General features: G+C 37.9%; 1 protein-coding gene across 5 annotated transcripts in view; it reads left to right on the top strand.

Moving 5' to 3' along the window:
- The window catches only part of LOC5565942 (segmentation protein cap'n'collar), a 255950-nt gene that overhangs the window by 160674 nt on the left and 78949 nt on the right, over positions 1–16327 (top strand). For all 5 annotated transcript variants that reach the window (XM_021838214.1, XM_021838215.1, XM_021838213.1 and 2 more), the window contains exon 5: positions 10278–10396. In XM_021838214.1, coding sequence (XP_021693906.1) covers positions 10278–10396 — 119 coding nt within the window. The remainder of the gene's footprint in view (positions 1–10277; positions 10397–16327) is intronic.

Here is a 16327-nt window from a genome sequence, read left to right as displayed (position 1 = left end):
GCACACAGCAATACTAATAAAATGTTGATAAACGCTTGATTTAGCTTTACAAAATTTGGATGATAGTGTTGCCTAACACAGATGAATAGATATTAGAAATGAATAGAATATTTGAAATTATACTAAAAAAGGAATTAAATAATGTACTTAAAAAAAGCGTAACAGTGGCGGAAAGGGTTGAAAATTCCGGAACAGCAGTAATCATATTTGAACCCTCCCTACCGCATCAGGTTCCCACCTGCAAAAAAATCCCACTCCCAACACAGAGTTCGTGGCCATAGCGTTGGAACTTGACGTTGACGTTGATTACTTCAAAGGTGGAACCCCCAAAAATGCCGACTATTAGCACGATCGATAGCAGCAGACGACGACAGGCATCGAAACGGATGATCTCTCAGACCTCATCATCTCCGAAAGATCATCTCATCAAGAGGAGGAAGTTCGATGCCTACAAACGATACGCCAGCTGCCGTGGATCACATGGCACCGTATATTGGGAAACATTCTTCGTCCGACAAAAATGACTAATAATGAACCACGATCTATCTCGTGGTCGAAATCAATAAGCAGAGAAGGAATTAATAGTATTCGACATAATTCCTCGAGGATGGCGTTGTCGTCGTCTTCGTCGCCGTCGTGGCTTTCTTCTGCCGTGAAGGCCGCCTTTTTCCCTTTATTCACTCCGATCGCCGCTGCCGCCGCCAGGTTCGATCCGGGCTAAGAATGTGCCATGGACAGAGGACACCAACACTCCGAGGAAAAAGACGAACCCATAGATGAGAGGGCCCCGATAAATGCTTCTTCCTTCTCGAGCGAGACACCCCAGACAGAAAGAGCGCAAGATTCTTTCAAGACAGATATCAGCAGGATCGTGACGAGGTACAAATAGCTACACAAAACCGGCATGTCGACCACGTTGGAAGAATCGCAAGAAGAAGAAGGGGTTGAAAAGGCACCTTTTCAGCTGCAGACAGGTTCTAAGGTCCACGTCTGAAGATGTGTGTTGCTCTTGTCGACGTTTTGATCTGCATTACGGGACGGGCGTGTAGAATTTCAAACTTTGCCACGAAGCTCGCGAAGTCAATCATCCGGCGGTGGAGTGGTCCAACACACACTGGAAAAAAAAAAACCCGTGCGTCGAACTAGAGAAGAAACTCAAACAAGGAAGCAAGCTCTCCAGAGACCCACCAATTCAAAAGTAACCATCGACAATGTCAAGATCAGTCTCGATGCCTTTCAACAACGCGGAGCATAAAACTCGATTCCAGCGAAAGAGTCACGAAACGGCCATTGAACGGGGCCCGTCCGCGTGCGCTCTCCACAGCTCCAAATTAATTCCATTAAAACTAACCTACGCTAAGACCTCTCTGGGGCTTGGGAGGCGCCTTTTGCATAATTTGGTCCCCGGAATCGATCCTCACCGTCGAACACAATAGTCAGTCATAGTCTCGCGATGATGATAAAAGTCTATTTTGATGACTGTACAAAAAAAAAACGGTCCAGACTGGAAGCGCTCGCCTACTTTCCAGTCCGAAAGTTGCTGACTCTGCATCCGACGAGAACTCCTCTGCTATTTAGTGGGTATCGGTTGTAGGTTTATGCGGTTCAAATTACAATTCGAGAGTTGTTGGCACGGTGTGTCTGGAACCGGTAGTAGCGGAAAAAATGCTTATCAATTCTGAACCTGAACACATTTCGTTGAGGGAATGATAATTCTGGACACACATTTGAAAAGGGCTCAAGAACTCTTTGTCCTTTCTTTGGGAACGTTGCTGTTTATCCCATTTTAGCTCTCCCACGCAAACTAGCACCATTATCAAGAAGATAAATGTTAGCTCTTCCTGATATTTACACCTTATGCTAGAATTGAACGGTGGTTGCTAAGGCTTGAATCATTCAAATTTACTGTAAAAAAAACCGGAAAGGATCAGGGAACATTACAGATTCTCTATCACGACTTGTTGTAGAAAATGATCCAGTTGAGTTTGAAACTGATAACCATTCTCTTGTGCTTGCTGTTCAAGAATCATTGGCCATTGGTGTGGGTGAAATCAAAAATGCTTCTAAAATAGATTTAGAATTCAAAGCAGTCAAGGATTGTCTTGTGTCAGGCAATTGGACTAATCCTTCAGTAAAACCATATCAACCATTTTGGAGCTTGATTGGAGATACAATTGTACGAAAAAATAATTTGGTTTTACCATAAGAATTACGTCAGAATGCTTCAGTTAGCACATGAGGGTCATCGAGGAGATTTGATTTTGAAGAAATGGTTACGAGATCGAGCTTGGGGGGTCAGGTATGGACCGATAAGCAAAAAAGATTGTTCAATGTTTGAAGGATTCCAACTAGTAGTACTTCCAAGTGTGCCGCTTCCAATGAGTAGACGAGAGTACCAACCATGAATCGATGTTGCCATTGAATTCATGGGACATCTTCCTTCAGGAGAATACTTACTAGTGGAAGTGGATTTTTTCAGTAGAATGTTATGTCGAAGATTAATTCTCGGGAAACAAATTGATGCGAAGGAATTTGAAGAATATTGGAAATTACACGCCATTCATTTAAACCATTCAGCACCATATTGGCCACAGGAAAATGGATTGGTAGGAAGGCATTCTTTTGAAATAAAGGTCACTTTTAAAAAGAATACAAATAATTTATGCATTGAAAAAATATTGGAAGATGGATTTGAACTAGCAGTTGTCAATACACATTTTCATAAAACTGCTAATAAATAAAATTGATCCATCACAACCGCCTGATGACCGCTATAAGTTCGCTTTATTACCAAGTGGCCCACTCTTCAAGAGGTTTTCATGACCATTTTAAGAGTAAATCAGACTGATTTGTGTTAGGAAATATTGAACGGTGTCAGGGCATTAGGCCGAATGGGTTATGAGGCTGAAATTCGTTAGGTCGAATGTACCATCAGGCCGAAAGTTTCATAACTTAACAAGAACCAAGAATGTTTCCTTCTTTTGTTATAGGCTATTTTTCTTTGTTTTTAACTCATTCGGCCTAATGACCCCTTCGGCCTAATGACTCAGCACCATATTGGACAGCTACTTTTCTTAATGCCAGAGAGAAATCAAAACAAAGAAATGTCGGATTCGAAATTATCATTGATTCATCGCAAATACTGATGTTTTAATTTTCAGAAAGTAATGATTTATGGAGTCATGATGTGTGCGCAACTATTTTAACCGTGAATTTTCTGAAAATAGATGCAATAAATTAATGTGCTATTTATTGTGGCAATCAAATAGCCAATATTAGGAATGTTGGTTTTGACAGATGAGGATTTAGGATGGAGTTAGGAATTGGTTTGATGATGATCTTTCTTGGCGTTTTTTATTTCTTCTTCTCATTATTAGCTATTTAAAATGTAAGATATAAGGAATAAAACTTGAATTTTCAATTACATCTACAGTTGGTCGGTATTCAGACAGATTGAACTACTTGATATTTTGGAGCTTTAGAGAAGCTTTAATTCTGATTTTTTTTTTCAATTATCTATTATTGCAGCAGATAATGAAAATATTTTGATATTTCGAATGCCATGGGTATGTTTAACTGAAACCATTGCAAAGCTCTTGGTCCAGTCTTTCTGAACACCGACCAGTTGGGTCTTCTACTGAACACGCATACCTACTACGCGCTCTCCTATAAGACACACTAGAGCGTTAAAGGAGACCCAGGGCTTATGGGATTTCATCAATTCATCAGAATTTGATTATTTCAGCCATCTTGTATGCAAGTTTGCCAGCTTGTATGATGATTTATTTGCTTAACCTTAGTAAGAACCTTGGGTCTTTTTCGATCCATTTCAAAATTCAAATCAATGTAACTATTGATTGAAATAACCTAGCAATTTAAAATTATCTAACATTTTTTTTTTTTTGGAGGAAATTTTGTATTTGCGGAAACAAAAGTTTTGAAGGCCCCTAGGGGAGCTTCTATAAAAAAAAAAGTTACAAATTGTGACTTAGGGTCGTTTTCGACCCGAAAATTCAAACGGCTCGCAAAAATCAGTTTGTGGACCGAATTTAGTTCTGTTGGGCTTAAGACACACATGTCTAGTTTCAGAAACTCTCCCAAAGATCCGAATTTGGTCACTGTGGCCACCGGGAACCTGCTATATCTGAAAAAAGTCCCTTTAGAGGCCCTTACTTTGACAAACTGTAGTTTCGTAACTAAACAAGTAAGCTGAACCGTCCTCCTATTGTTGAATAGGTATTCACGTGGACTGTGAATAGAGATTCTCAAATCACTTGGTTATTCATACCCGGTTCCGGAAACCCGGAACATCCGAAAAGTAAGTTTTCATCGCAGTTCTGTATATGTAATTCACATCGGTACTATTCGGTTGATGGATATTTCGGCATAATTTTTTTTTTTTTGTAATAAGGAACGAATTACCGGCGCATATTCCCTGAAAAATTTGGTCCATGCGGAACCGGTTCCTGGAGTCCCAGAAGGTGGCCAATCTGGACAATTCGATGAAATTACTCAGATGTGTGCCCCAAAACCAAATGAATTGTACCCAATTTTTTACGATTTTTTATGTTTGGATGTATTTTGCCAAAAGAATGAATGCGGAGATGAACCAGCCAAGGGCTGAAAATCTCCCTAATAAAGATAAATAATAATAATAAAGAATGAATGGACGGTTATTCTCGTCCATTTGGAGCACCGGAATGGCCACTGGGAAACCCGTAATATGGGACCACAAAGTTTTAGCACCAAAAGTAGGCATGCGACGGCTCAATCTTCATGATTTTGAATCCCTGTGACTCTGCTAGTTCAATTATTGATGAATGACCACTTTAGAACCAAATTGGTCATTATTCAATAATTCAACTATAAAAGTCAGGTATTCAAAATCATGAATATAGAGCCGTCACATGCCTGGAAGGTCTCTGAAGTCTTTATAATTTAAAGAAAATGGTCTCTAGTCTATTTTTTCCATATCTTATTTGCAGTGAATTCTGATGCAAAATTATGTAGGTTCCAGAGAAACCAAAGACTGTTACGAGACTTTCCTACTAATTCTTTAAAATATAATATCAGATTTCTCGAAGAAAAGCTTTAAGAATTATCCTAGTGGCTTCTCCAGAGATTTTATCTGGAATACTTTCAGGGATTCCTACAGGGATCTTTCCAAAAATTTTTCAACACATTCTTCTATCAATTCTCCCAGATATTCTTCCAGCGATTTTTCAAAGAATATCTTTCTCCAGAAATTTCTATAGAATTTTGCTCCAGGAAATTGTCGAGCACTTCATCGTTACTATTTCCAGTAATTTGCTCGGGGATTACTTTGAAAATGTTTACAAACACATTCTTAGGACCTCATCTAGATATTTTTCCATTAATCCTTCAACCGAATTTTCCAGTTGTTATCTTCTAAAGACTTTACAGAATTTTTCTAAAAAAAACCGCAAACGGTTATTCCAGAGTTTTTGAAAGAAAATGTTCAGAAGTTTTTTTTTTCGAAAAACACGACTAGAATTTCTACGTCATTTCATCCACGGTCACTCCAAAGAATTCCTCAATAAAATTTTTGGGGTGGTTATTCGAAAAAATCTATAAAAAACTTTTCCAAGAATTCCTCCATTTCGACGCTGTTTTCCATAATGGAGTTCTTCAAGATTTGTTTACTAGAAATTTCTCAAGAATTTCATCGAAGAAATACAACTGCAGATCTTCCAAACATTTGTAAAAAAAAATCCCATGGAACTTACGAAAGTTTATTTAAGGTTTCATACTAATTAACAATGCAGAATTTTGCCAGAAAATCCTACACATCTCGTTTTTTTTATTTTTCAATCATCCCAATAATTTAACTAGAAACTCTCCTAAAAATTCCTCAAGGGTCTATAAGTTTTTCTACAAACCGTTGTTCATCAAGGGTGACTTAAAAATTTACACATGATGTAAATGGTGAAACTTTAAAATTTCCTTCAGAAATACCTCACGAATGTATTGAATATTTTCTCAAGTTTATGAAAAAAGTCATTCACATTTCCATGGAGATTTTTTCATTCACAAAAACTCTGGAAGAATGCTTGGACAAATCTTTAAAGACTTCCTTGAGAAATCTCGAATTACTGTAGGAATTCCTAAAGAAATCTCTGAGTAATCCCTTGAGATATCCTTAGAAAAATTCCTATTTAAAATTATGAAGAAAAGATAAAGAAATTTTTTTAAAGAAATCCCATCTTTGGAGAAACTTCTGGTCGAATTTTTCAAGTAGTTCTAAACGAAAAAACTTAGGGGTTTCTTGAAAAATATCCGAAAAAATCTGTAAAAGAAATTCCTGGCGATCTCTGAGTTAATCTCTGTGGTTATATTAAAAAAAAAAAACAGGTTGCGCTATTGAGATATCTAGAACAAAATACATTACGAATTTTTTAGGAAAATTCTCAAAGAGGTTGCATGGGAAATAATCACTACATGAAGTCCTGAAGAAATTTAAGAGGTGTGCTAACTTCGGTCTGCAAATCGCTCAAATAAAGAAATCTATCCTAGCCTGAGTTAATCTTTCGAGTAATATTTGAATGTTTGGCAAAATACTTGAAATAATTTCTGATGAAAATTCAATGTAAATTTGTGAAATATTGTCACAAACATCTGTAAGTATTTGTTTTCTTTTTTCGGCCATTTTGCTGTCTTCAGTGTCCAAACAGTCCAAGTATACCATAGAAAATTTCTTTACTGAACGCAGGCCAAAAATGAATAGTGCATGATCTGTTGTACGATGTAATCAATAAACTTTAAGTGTTAAGCATACTGATGCACTTGAAAGTTCCGTCCAGTTTACAATGATCAAAGTTCTTACAAGTCTTCTTATCAAATACAGTTCCGTTGAAAAAAAAAACTTAAGTTTTGATATTTTTTCTCCTTGAAATGGCTTCAACATGCATTAAAATATCTAGAAGCTTGAAAAGCTATTGAATCCAATTATTTTGTCTATACCTTTTTTTTCTATCGGAAATTGGGGTATTTCTAGAACCTGGAATTGTTTTGCAAAACCTGGAAATACCCTGTAAAAGGTTAGTTTTGCTATGCTGTGTACTTTTAGTTGAAAACTTGGACGATAGGGGCTAACTTGCTCTATATAAACCTTGAGGGATAAGAATGTATAATATAAATAAGGAATAAGGTGGGGAAAAAGTTCGACCTTAGTGGTATACTCAAAGTTTCCAGGAAAACAATAGCAGTTAAAACAATACAAACACCATACAGTGAACCTTCAACATATTGGCTATAATTTTGCTGAACAAACTTGTGTCAAAATATTTACTCATTTTTAGTTATAACAGTTTCAAAATTGATTGTCTTATTCGAACTTTTGCCCCACCGGTGGGGCAAGAGTTCGCATCTAGTATGGGGCAAAAGTTCGCTGGCTAAAACACAAAATATCGATCCTTTTATGACAGGCATACTTTACACCAGCCGTAAACTTAAGTTTGACGAAAAATACACACTAAATTTTCATCAAAAAATTGCCCAAACCCGGGTTGATTGTAATATACTCAAAAATAGCAGTTTTTCGCAAAACTAAGTGGAAATGTAAAATTTTGGTGACAGTTTTCACACGATCAGACAAATTTAACTAAATTTGAAGATAATATGTGGAGTTTAGGCAATTTGCAATTTTTTCCTTGATGGGTCGAACTTTTGCCCCGCTGATTCGAACTTTTGCCCCACTATGGGCCAAAAATTGTTTTCAAGCATTTATGCAAAAACTAATACACCTCAAAGCAACCTTATGGTAGGCCTAGAAACGCCCTTACATAAAATATTGAAAAAGATTTTATTTTCAATTGGTTCCATGCAACGAAAGTTTGACCAAAAATTACAAATTACGTGAATCGTCGAAAAACAACAAATAGCCATAACTTTTCCAAATCTCAATCGATTTTTATGATATTTGGATCGAAAGTCTCTTACTTGAATAGCATTCGAACCACCATGACATTTGTAAGATTTGTTTTGAATTGAGCTAGAAATCTTAAAAAGAAACTCTTACCCCACTCGAACTTTTGCCCCCTTTACTCTAAGAATTTATAATATATGATATCTCTAGATCCTGAGGATTTGGAAGGTTGACGTCTTCGTCAAAGTTGTTCAGTAACTCAAGGATTATCATTATTCCAACCAAGAGATTTGAAATTTTGCCACCAGGCTGCGCTAGTGAGCATGAAGCTTTTGTTTTGGAGGATATCTCAAAATCCTGACCACGTAGAAAGATGGCGTCTTCGACAAAGTTGTTCAGTAGCCCAAGGGTTATCATTATTCTAGTCAAGAGATTCGATATTCTGCCACCAGGTAGCACCGCCCGGGCATGAAACGATTGTTTTAAGAATTTTTAAGGATCCTTACCACCTAGAAAGATATGACGTCTTCGCCAAAGGTGTTTAGTAGCTGAATAAAACTATTGAAAAAGGCATTATTCATGACCGTCATAAAACTACCATTTAACGTAAATCCAATGTTTTAAAACATGTTACTTAGGAATCCCTCGATGAAACTTTTTTAAATTTACATAGAGGATTCTAAGAGACCACATCTTTCGATTTGGGGATACAGGGTTTTCCGTATTTTTCTTCGTTAATAATGGCTTCAAACACACCGTGGTCGATTAACAACCCGACGCAGCAGATTCCCCACCGATTCGAAAAGTAGGCACAGGAAGCCGAAGATTTTCGCGCAACCTTGATCATGGTCACCCATGATGTAAAGAGTGCTCGGCCGGGTTTTTATTTTTTTTTTTTGGGAGAGCATTGGGCGATCGATCATCGCCATTTTCAGTGCTGGTCGTTATGCAAAGTATGCTATGCTTTTTCCTTACCACATGGGCGCCGTTGTCGAAGTGAGTGCGCATCGTCGCGCTGTTGTTTGTTGTTGAATGGGTTGTTTATGTTGATTCATGGCGCCATGACTACACGAATTTCTCGATTTGGATGCCGATTTCGAGTGCCACGGCTTGGAGGAAAGGTTTCGTTTTCATTATTACGAACGGGGCGGCTGCCACTATTGACTACTACTGCTTCCATAGAGAGACAGAAAGAGTGGTGTATTACTTGCTGAAATTTGAAACCACGCGGTGGTCAAGTCATCAGGTCAGGTTGTCTTGGAGATGACTCCGTCCAACCGGTAGCCGGTTCCGCTCTTACTGGGCAGAGCAAGTTTGAGGATGACGGACGATTCGGAACCGGACCGAGTAGGTGAGTGTGAACTTTTTCGCCGAGACATCAACGAAAGGGAAGACGGAATCGATGTTAAGTCTCTTGAGACGTTTTGATTTCTCGAAAGGGATCCGGAATCGGTGGCATAAAGCTGCCGCTTTGATGGATGGTATTTGCTCTCTAGGGAAATTGAGAGAATTTTTCGAGAAAAACAAATCATCGATCTTCGAACAATTTACTGCTTTGACAGACATCCCGGTCGCCACTTGCAATGTAACACGGGTAGCTGATTTGAATTCAATTCACTGTGAAAAACAAACATAAACAACAATTTCAAGCTTCGTCGATCATTTGATTGACGGTCATCATAGTAGGCTGATTTGTCCCTTGCGGAAGCCTACCCAGGAAACATTTTTAGGTTTTTCACTTATTACAAGCTTTTGTTACCACCATATCGTTAAAACTTTTTAATCTTAACAACTTTAATAAACTTTTGATGAAACTCCGTTAAACCCGTAAAGGCCCTCACTACAAGAGGTTGCTAAAATTATTTCTCAAAAATGTTTCTATACTTCTCAATTTTTAACGTTTGAATATATCTACCGTTTTAAGACAAGTAAGATGAGGTTTTAATGATAGGTTTTAATAGACACTTTACAACTCCTTTCAAACACAATTAATTATCATCAAGCTTGCTCGGTACGTGAGCTCTAACAGAAGTACTTTTAGGTGTCTACAAAGCATTTTAAAAAGGTTTTTACTGCAAAGACTGTTCGGCTCTATTCAATGTTTTATTAAATCTGTTGTGATTGAAAGAAGCGCATTCAAACCTCAATAAATCATATCTATAGCCGTACAGACATTGTTTTTTTTTTTGGGTACTGAGGTGCGATTCTGTTATTGAATTTTAGGAATTTAAGGAACAACTCCCATTCAAATCGAAAACACTTTCTCCATCAGTAAACTTTGATTGACACTTTTCTCGACATCAGCAATCAACCTCTGCACCCGAAGTGTCCCCATTTGTCATTTCTCCCTGAAAACCGCACCGATTCAATATTTGTTCTTCTTTTAACCCAGGTGAATATGTACTCAACGCCACCGATGGCAGTGAGGCGACACTTCCACCGCCGCTAGCTGACCTGTTCCTCGAGGAAGGACTTAACCTACCGGAGCTGATCAACGATACCGTCATCGAGGTGAGTTGCCCATAACCGCAAAACGGCTAGGGTCGAACATAAAATAAGTTATTAGGCAGCACCACCCCCTCTTCCCACGCGCATTGGTTGCCGCCGCGCTAGACACGGACGAACGCAGCACCAATTTGCTGCCAAGTATAGAGGATGCACGACGAGACGACTACGGCGAATTTGCCTAAATTATTACCCTTCAGAGAAGCTTCCCGCGGGACGGGTTGGTTCGTGCAGAGGTTCCGCACTGTTTGTGGGCGGTTCACTGAAAAGTTTTGACACAGAATTACTATTAATACAGTATGGCCCATAAAAAAATGCGAAAATCGTCATATCATGTTTCATGGTAATTTTTACATAGAAAATGTGAATGAATCATACAAATTTTTCATTACTTGTATTGTACAATCTATTTAGACTCAGTTTTTCGCTTTGGACATGATCTTTATCTGTTACTTTCACCTTACCAGAGAGGAATTGGAAGCATACCTTCAAATTTTATCATGCGGACGTCAAGTTCAATATCTGTGTGATGAAACCTTTTAAAACATCAACGATGACGTCAACTTCTTCACAGGCCTTGTCTCCAGCATACGCCCATATCAAATGATACAATTGATTCATACCTGGGTCATTGGAGATTTCAACATATTTTCGAAAAAACGGCTCATTTTGGAGAGCTTTGATTGAACCTTCATATAAGTGTGATAAGCGGCTCCGTTTTGCTCAAAACCTATGAGCTAGTATTGATATAAGTTGTCTCTAACCGAAGGAACAAATTTCATCCCCAAAAATCTGTTATAGACTTCCGTATTTATTTTTTATTCAACTTTAACAAAAAAATAAAGGCATTTCAAACCTATAAGACGCAAATGCCCTCAAAACTATGACCCTGGCAAAATATTTTATTGTGATCATGAAAAACACGTTCTCTAAGAACTCCCCCATTCTCTGATACCAAACAAATTAAAATTTCAAACAATAAAGTGTGATTTTTGAAGGTGGAAAGTTTATCACCAGAGTATACGACAATCAGACGCCGTTTCTTTCTTTGGGCGGACAAAACCTTTGAGCTTCTTTGCTTTATTACATTATTCTGGACAGTAAGAAAAATATGACAAAAATTGTCCTGGATAGCGAAGTTATGTCAGAATATACTACAATAATCAGAAATTACATTCACTAGCAAAAACAATGAAAATAACGCTTGTGGATGCTAAATTCACGTTGAAACAGTTTTCGCATTTTTTATGGGCCATACTGTAGAAAAATCCTAATTCTGGAAGAATCCTGTTCAAGAATTCCAGACAGAATTCTGCTAAAATATTCAAGACAAAATCTTATTCAAGGTACCAGAAGAATTCTACTCAATGGAATCCTGTTTAATATTCCAAAAAAATCTGCTCCGGTCTTCACAAGACACCTTCTCCGGATTCCAACAAATCCTGATTTTAAAGAATCTCGATCAAAATTTCAGAAAAATCTTGCTCAGAATTCCAGGAGCATCCTTCTCATAATTCCGTACAGAATACTGCTTAGGATTTTAGACATAATTCTGCTCAAGATTCCAGAAAGAATCCTGCTCAAAATTCTCCTGAATATGATTATATCAGAAGAAATCCTGATACAATCCTATTCAGGATTCCTACTCAGGATTCCAGACAGATTCCTGTTCAGGATTCTAAACAGAATGCTGCCCAGGATTCTAGATAGAATCCTGCTCATGATTCTCGACAGAATTGTACTCAGCACTCTAGACAGAATACTGCTCAGAATTCTACACAGGAACCTATTACTCAGGGTTCTAGACAGAATTCTGGTCAAGATTCTAAACCGAATCCCGCTCAGGATTCCAGACAGAATCCTACTCAGGATTCTAGGCAGAATCCAATCAGAATACTGCTCAGGATTCAAGACAGAATCCTGCTCCGGATTCTAGACAGAATCCTGCTCAGGATTCTAGACAGAATCCTGCTCAGGATTCCAGACAGAGTCTTGCTCAGGAGTCCAGACAGAATCCTGCTCAAGAATCCAAACAGAATCCTGCTCAGAATTCCAGAAAGAATCCCGCTCAGGATTCCAGACAGAATCCTGCTCAAGAATCCAAACAGAATCCTGCTCAGGATTCCAGATAGAATCTTGCTCAAGAGTCCAGACAGAATCCTGCTCCGGATTATAGACAGAATCCTGCTCCGGATTTTAAAAAGAATCCTGCTCAGGATTCCAGATAGAGTCTTGCTCAGGATTCCAGACAGAATCCTGCTCAAGAGTCCAAACAGAATCCTGCTCAAGAGTCCAAACAGAATCCTGCTCAGAATTCCAGACAGAATCCTGTTCGAGATTCCAGACAGAATTCTGCTCAGGAGTCCAGACAGAATCCCGCTCAGGATTCCAGACAGAATCCTGCTCAGGATTCTAGACAGAATCCTGCTCAGGATTCTAGACAGAATCCTACTCAGGATTCTAGACAGAATCCTGCTCAGGATTCCAGACAGAATCCTGATCAGGAGTCCAGACAGAATCCTGCTCAAGAGTCCAGACAGAATCCTGCTCCGGATTATAGACAGAATCCTGCTCCGGATTCCAAACAGAATCCTGCTCAGGATTTTAGAAAGAATCCTGCTCAGGATTCCAGACAGAAACTTGCTCAGGATTCCAGACAGAATCCTGCTCAAGAGTCCAAACAGAATCCTGCTCAGGATTCCAGACAGAATCCTGTTCGGGATTCCAGACAGAATCCTGCTCAGGAGTCCAGACAGAGTCCTGCTCAGGATTTTAGACAGAATCCTTCTCAGGAGTCCAGACAGAATCCTGCTCAAGAGTCCAAACAGAATCCTGCTCATGATTCCAGACAGAATCCTGCTCAGGAGTCCAGACAGAATACCGCTCAGGATTCCAGACAGAATCCTATTCAGGACTCTAGGCAGAATCCAATCAGAATCCTGCTCCGGATTCAAGACAGAATCCTGCTCAGGATTCTAGACAGAATCCTGCTCAGGATTCTAGACAGAATCCTGCTCCGGATTCTAGACAGAATCCTGCTCCGGATTCTAGACAGAATCCTGCTCCGGATTCTAGACAGAATCCTGCTCCGGATTCTAGACAGAATCCTGCTCCGGATTCTAGACAGAATCCTGCTCAGGGTTCCAGACAGAGTCTTGCTCAGGAGTCCAGACAGAATCCTGCTCAAGAGTCCAAACAGAATCCCGCTCAGGATTCCAGACAGAGTCCTGCTCAGGATTTCAGACAGAGTCCTTCTTATGATTCCAGAAAGAATCCTGATCAAGACGAATTCCATGTCAAATCGGTCAGTCACAGAACTCGACCATCTTCGATTTGGATTAAATTTTGCACATGTTTTTGGTATGATAGAATAAGCGTTTTCCATAGAAAATTTGATCATTTTGACTCAAGTGTAACTTTTGAAAATGGCCTATAAGTTTTTGCACGTAACTTATTTGAAAAATTTTAACTCCGAAACTGTTGATTTTAGAGAAAAATGTTCTATGAAGAAGTTGTAGTAAACCGTTTGGACTATAAGAAAAAAATATACACTGAAAAAATATTTTATTAATTTTCATAAAAAAATCGAAAATAAAACTTAAATTTTAAATTACACAAAACCCCATTTTTAATATTTTTTAAATTTTCACCATAGAATCTTGGTAGTATGCAGATGTTTGGGACAAAGTTTCATGATGGAGAAATTTTCAATAAAAAAGTTTTCCTAAGAACAACTTTTGGTCGATTTTCAAAATTTTGTTTTTTTGTCAAAATAAATACGTTCTGATGACACAGTAAGCATCTTGAAATGATTCTAAGCCATAATGATTATATGAATAATTTCTCTGGAAGTAGCCATTTTCGAATTATATCAAGTTTAATGCAAAAAATATTGTTTAAATATTAAAATAGGTTATTTTCATAAGTTATTCGCGTTTCTCCATTAAAAATTATACGTTTTTGAGAGTGAAGACCATATTTCTTTCTACTTACTTATTTTCCATGATGGAGGATCGCGAATAACTAATAAAAATGGCCTATTTTAATATATAAATAGTATTTTTTGCATTGAACTCGATATAATTCGAAAATGGCTACTTGTAGAGAAATTATTCATATAATCATTATGGCTTAGAATCATTTCAAGATGCTTACTGTATTATCAAAACGTATTTATTTCGACAAAAAAACAAAATTTTGAAAATCGACCAAGAGTTGTTCTTAGAAAAACTTTTTTATTAAAAACTTCTCCATCATGAAACTTTGTCCCAAACATCTGTATACTACCAAGATTCTATGGTGAAAATTTAAAAAATATTAAAAATGGGGTTTTTGTGTAATTTAAAATTTAAGTTTGATTTTTAATTTTTTTTATGAAAATAAATAAAATATTTTTACAGTGTATAGTTTTTTCTTATAGTCCAAACGGTTTACTACAACTTCTTCATAGAACATTTTTCTCTAAAATCAACAGTTTCGGAGTTAGAATTTTTCAAATAAGTTACGTGCAAAAATTTATAGGCCATTTTCAAAGGTTACACTTGAGTCTAAATGATCAATTTTTCTATGGAAAACGCTTACTCTATCATACCAAAAATATGTGCAAAATTTAACCCAAATCGAAGACAATCGAGGTCGATTTTTATTTTTTTCGACTCATTCTGGATGGAATTCGTCTCAAGAATCCAGACAGAATCCTGCTCAGAATTTCAGAAGAATCCTGTTCAGGACTTCAGAAGAATTTTGCTCAGGATTCCAGAAGAATCCCGCTCAGGATTTTGTTAAATATTTCTGAAGAGCTCTGTCGAAAATTTCATCAGAATTCTTTTAATGATTTCGACAGCATCTTGTCGAAGATTCCGACAGAATCGTTTCGAGAAATCCAACATAATCCTTTCGAGAATTTCAACAGAATCCTTTTGATTATTTCAATAGTATTCTATTGAGGGTTCAGACAGAATCCTGTCGAAAATACCTACAAAAACATGTTGATCATTCTGACTTAATCTTAAAGGTTCCCAACAGAATCCTGCCAATAATTTCGACAGAATCCTGCCAAGAATTCTGACATAAACCTGTGGAGGATTCCAACAAAATCCTGTCGAAGACTTCGACATAATCTTGTCGAGGGTTCCGATAGAATTCTGTTGACAATTATGATAAAATCTTGACGAGGAATCCGACAGAATCCTGTCGAGGACTCGATGAGTCCGACAGAATTCTGTCAAGGATTCTCGCGAAATCTTTTCGAGGATTTTGACAGAATCCTGTAAGAATTCCCTCAGAATCCTTTCGGAGATTCTAACAGAATCCTGTCGAGAATTCCTAAATAATCCTGGCGAGGATTCCAACAGAACATTTGCAAGGATTCTTACAGAATCCTGTCGAAGGTTCCGACAGAATTTTTGAGAGCTTTCTGGCAGAACCAAGACGAGGATTCCGACAGAATCATGTCGATGATACCGCCAAAATCTTGTCGATGATTCCGACAGAATATAGTCGAGAAGTCCGAATCCGGTCGAGGATTTCTTCTGAATCAGATCGAGGATTTCGACAGAATTTAATCAAAGACTCCAGTGAAATTCTGTCGAGAAATATGTCAAAGATTCTGAGACAGCATGCTTGACGATTACGAGAAAATTCTGTTTCTAGGTTTCGTTTAGGATTTTGTCTGTTTAACTTGTGCGCGAATATTTCCTATGTGCGACTCAACAGTTTCTGAATTCCAATTGCATCTGTTTCGCCTTATTCATTCCATTTAAAAAGAGGAATTTTACGAAGCATACCGCTCAAATCATGCCCCCCGTAGATTGGAAACCTCTGACCTAGAACGTTCCGAGCCGGACACCGCTCGGACGAGAACCTCAATCCTAGAAGCTCTCGTTCTCCCCCTTTTTGATTGAAACATTTTTGACGTTAATGTTTAATGCTCTGAGG

This window comes from Aedes aegypti, chromosome 1 (genome assembly GCF_002204515.2).
Source record: "Aedes aegypti strain LVP_AGWG chromosome 1, AaegL5.0 Primary Assembly, whole genome shotgun sequence".
Classification (NCBI taxonomy): domain Eukaryota; kingdom Metazoa; phylum Arthropoda; class Insecta; order Diptera; family Culicidae; genus Aedes; species Aedes aegypti.
This window is presented reverse-complemented; position numbering and strand designations above follow the sequence as displayed.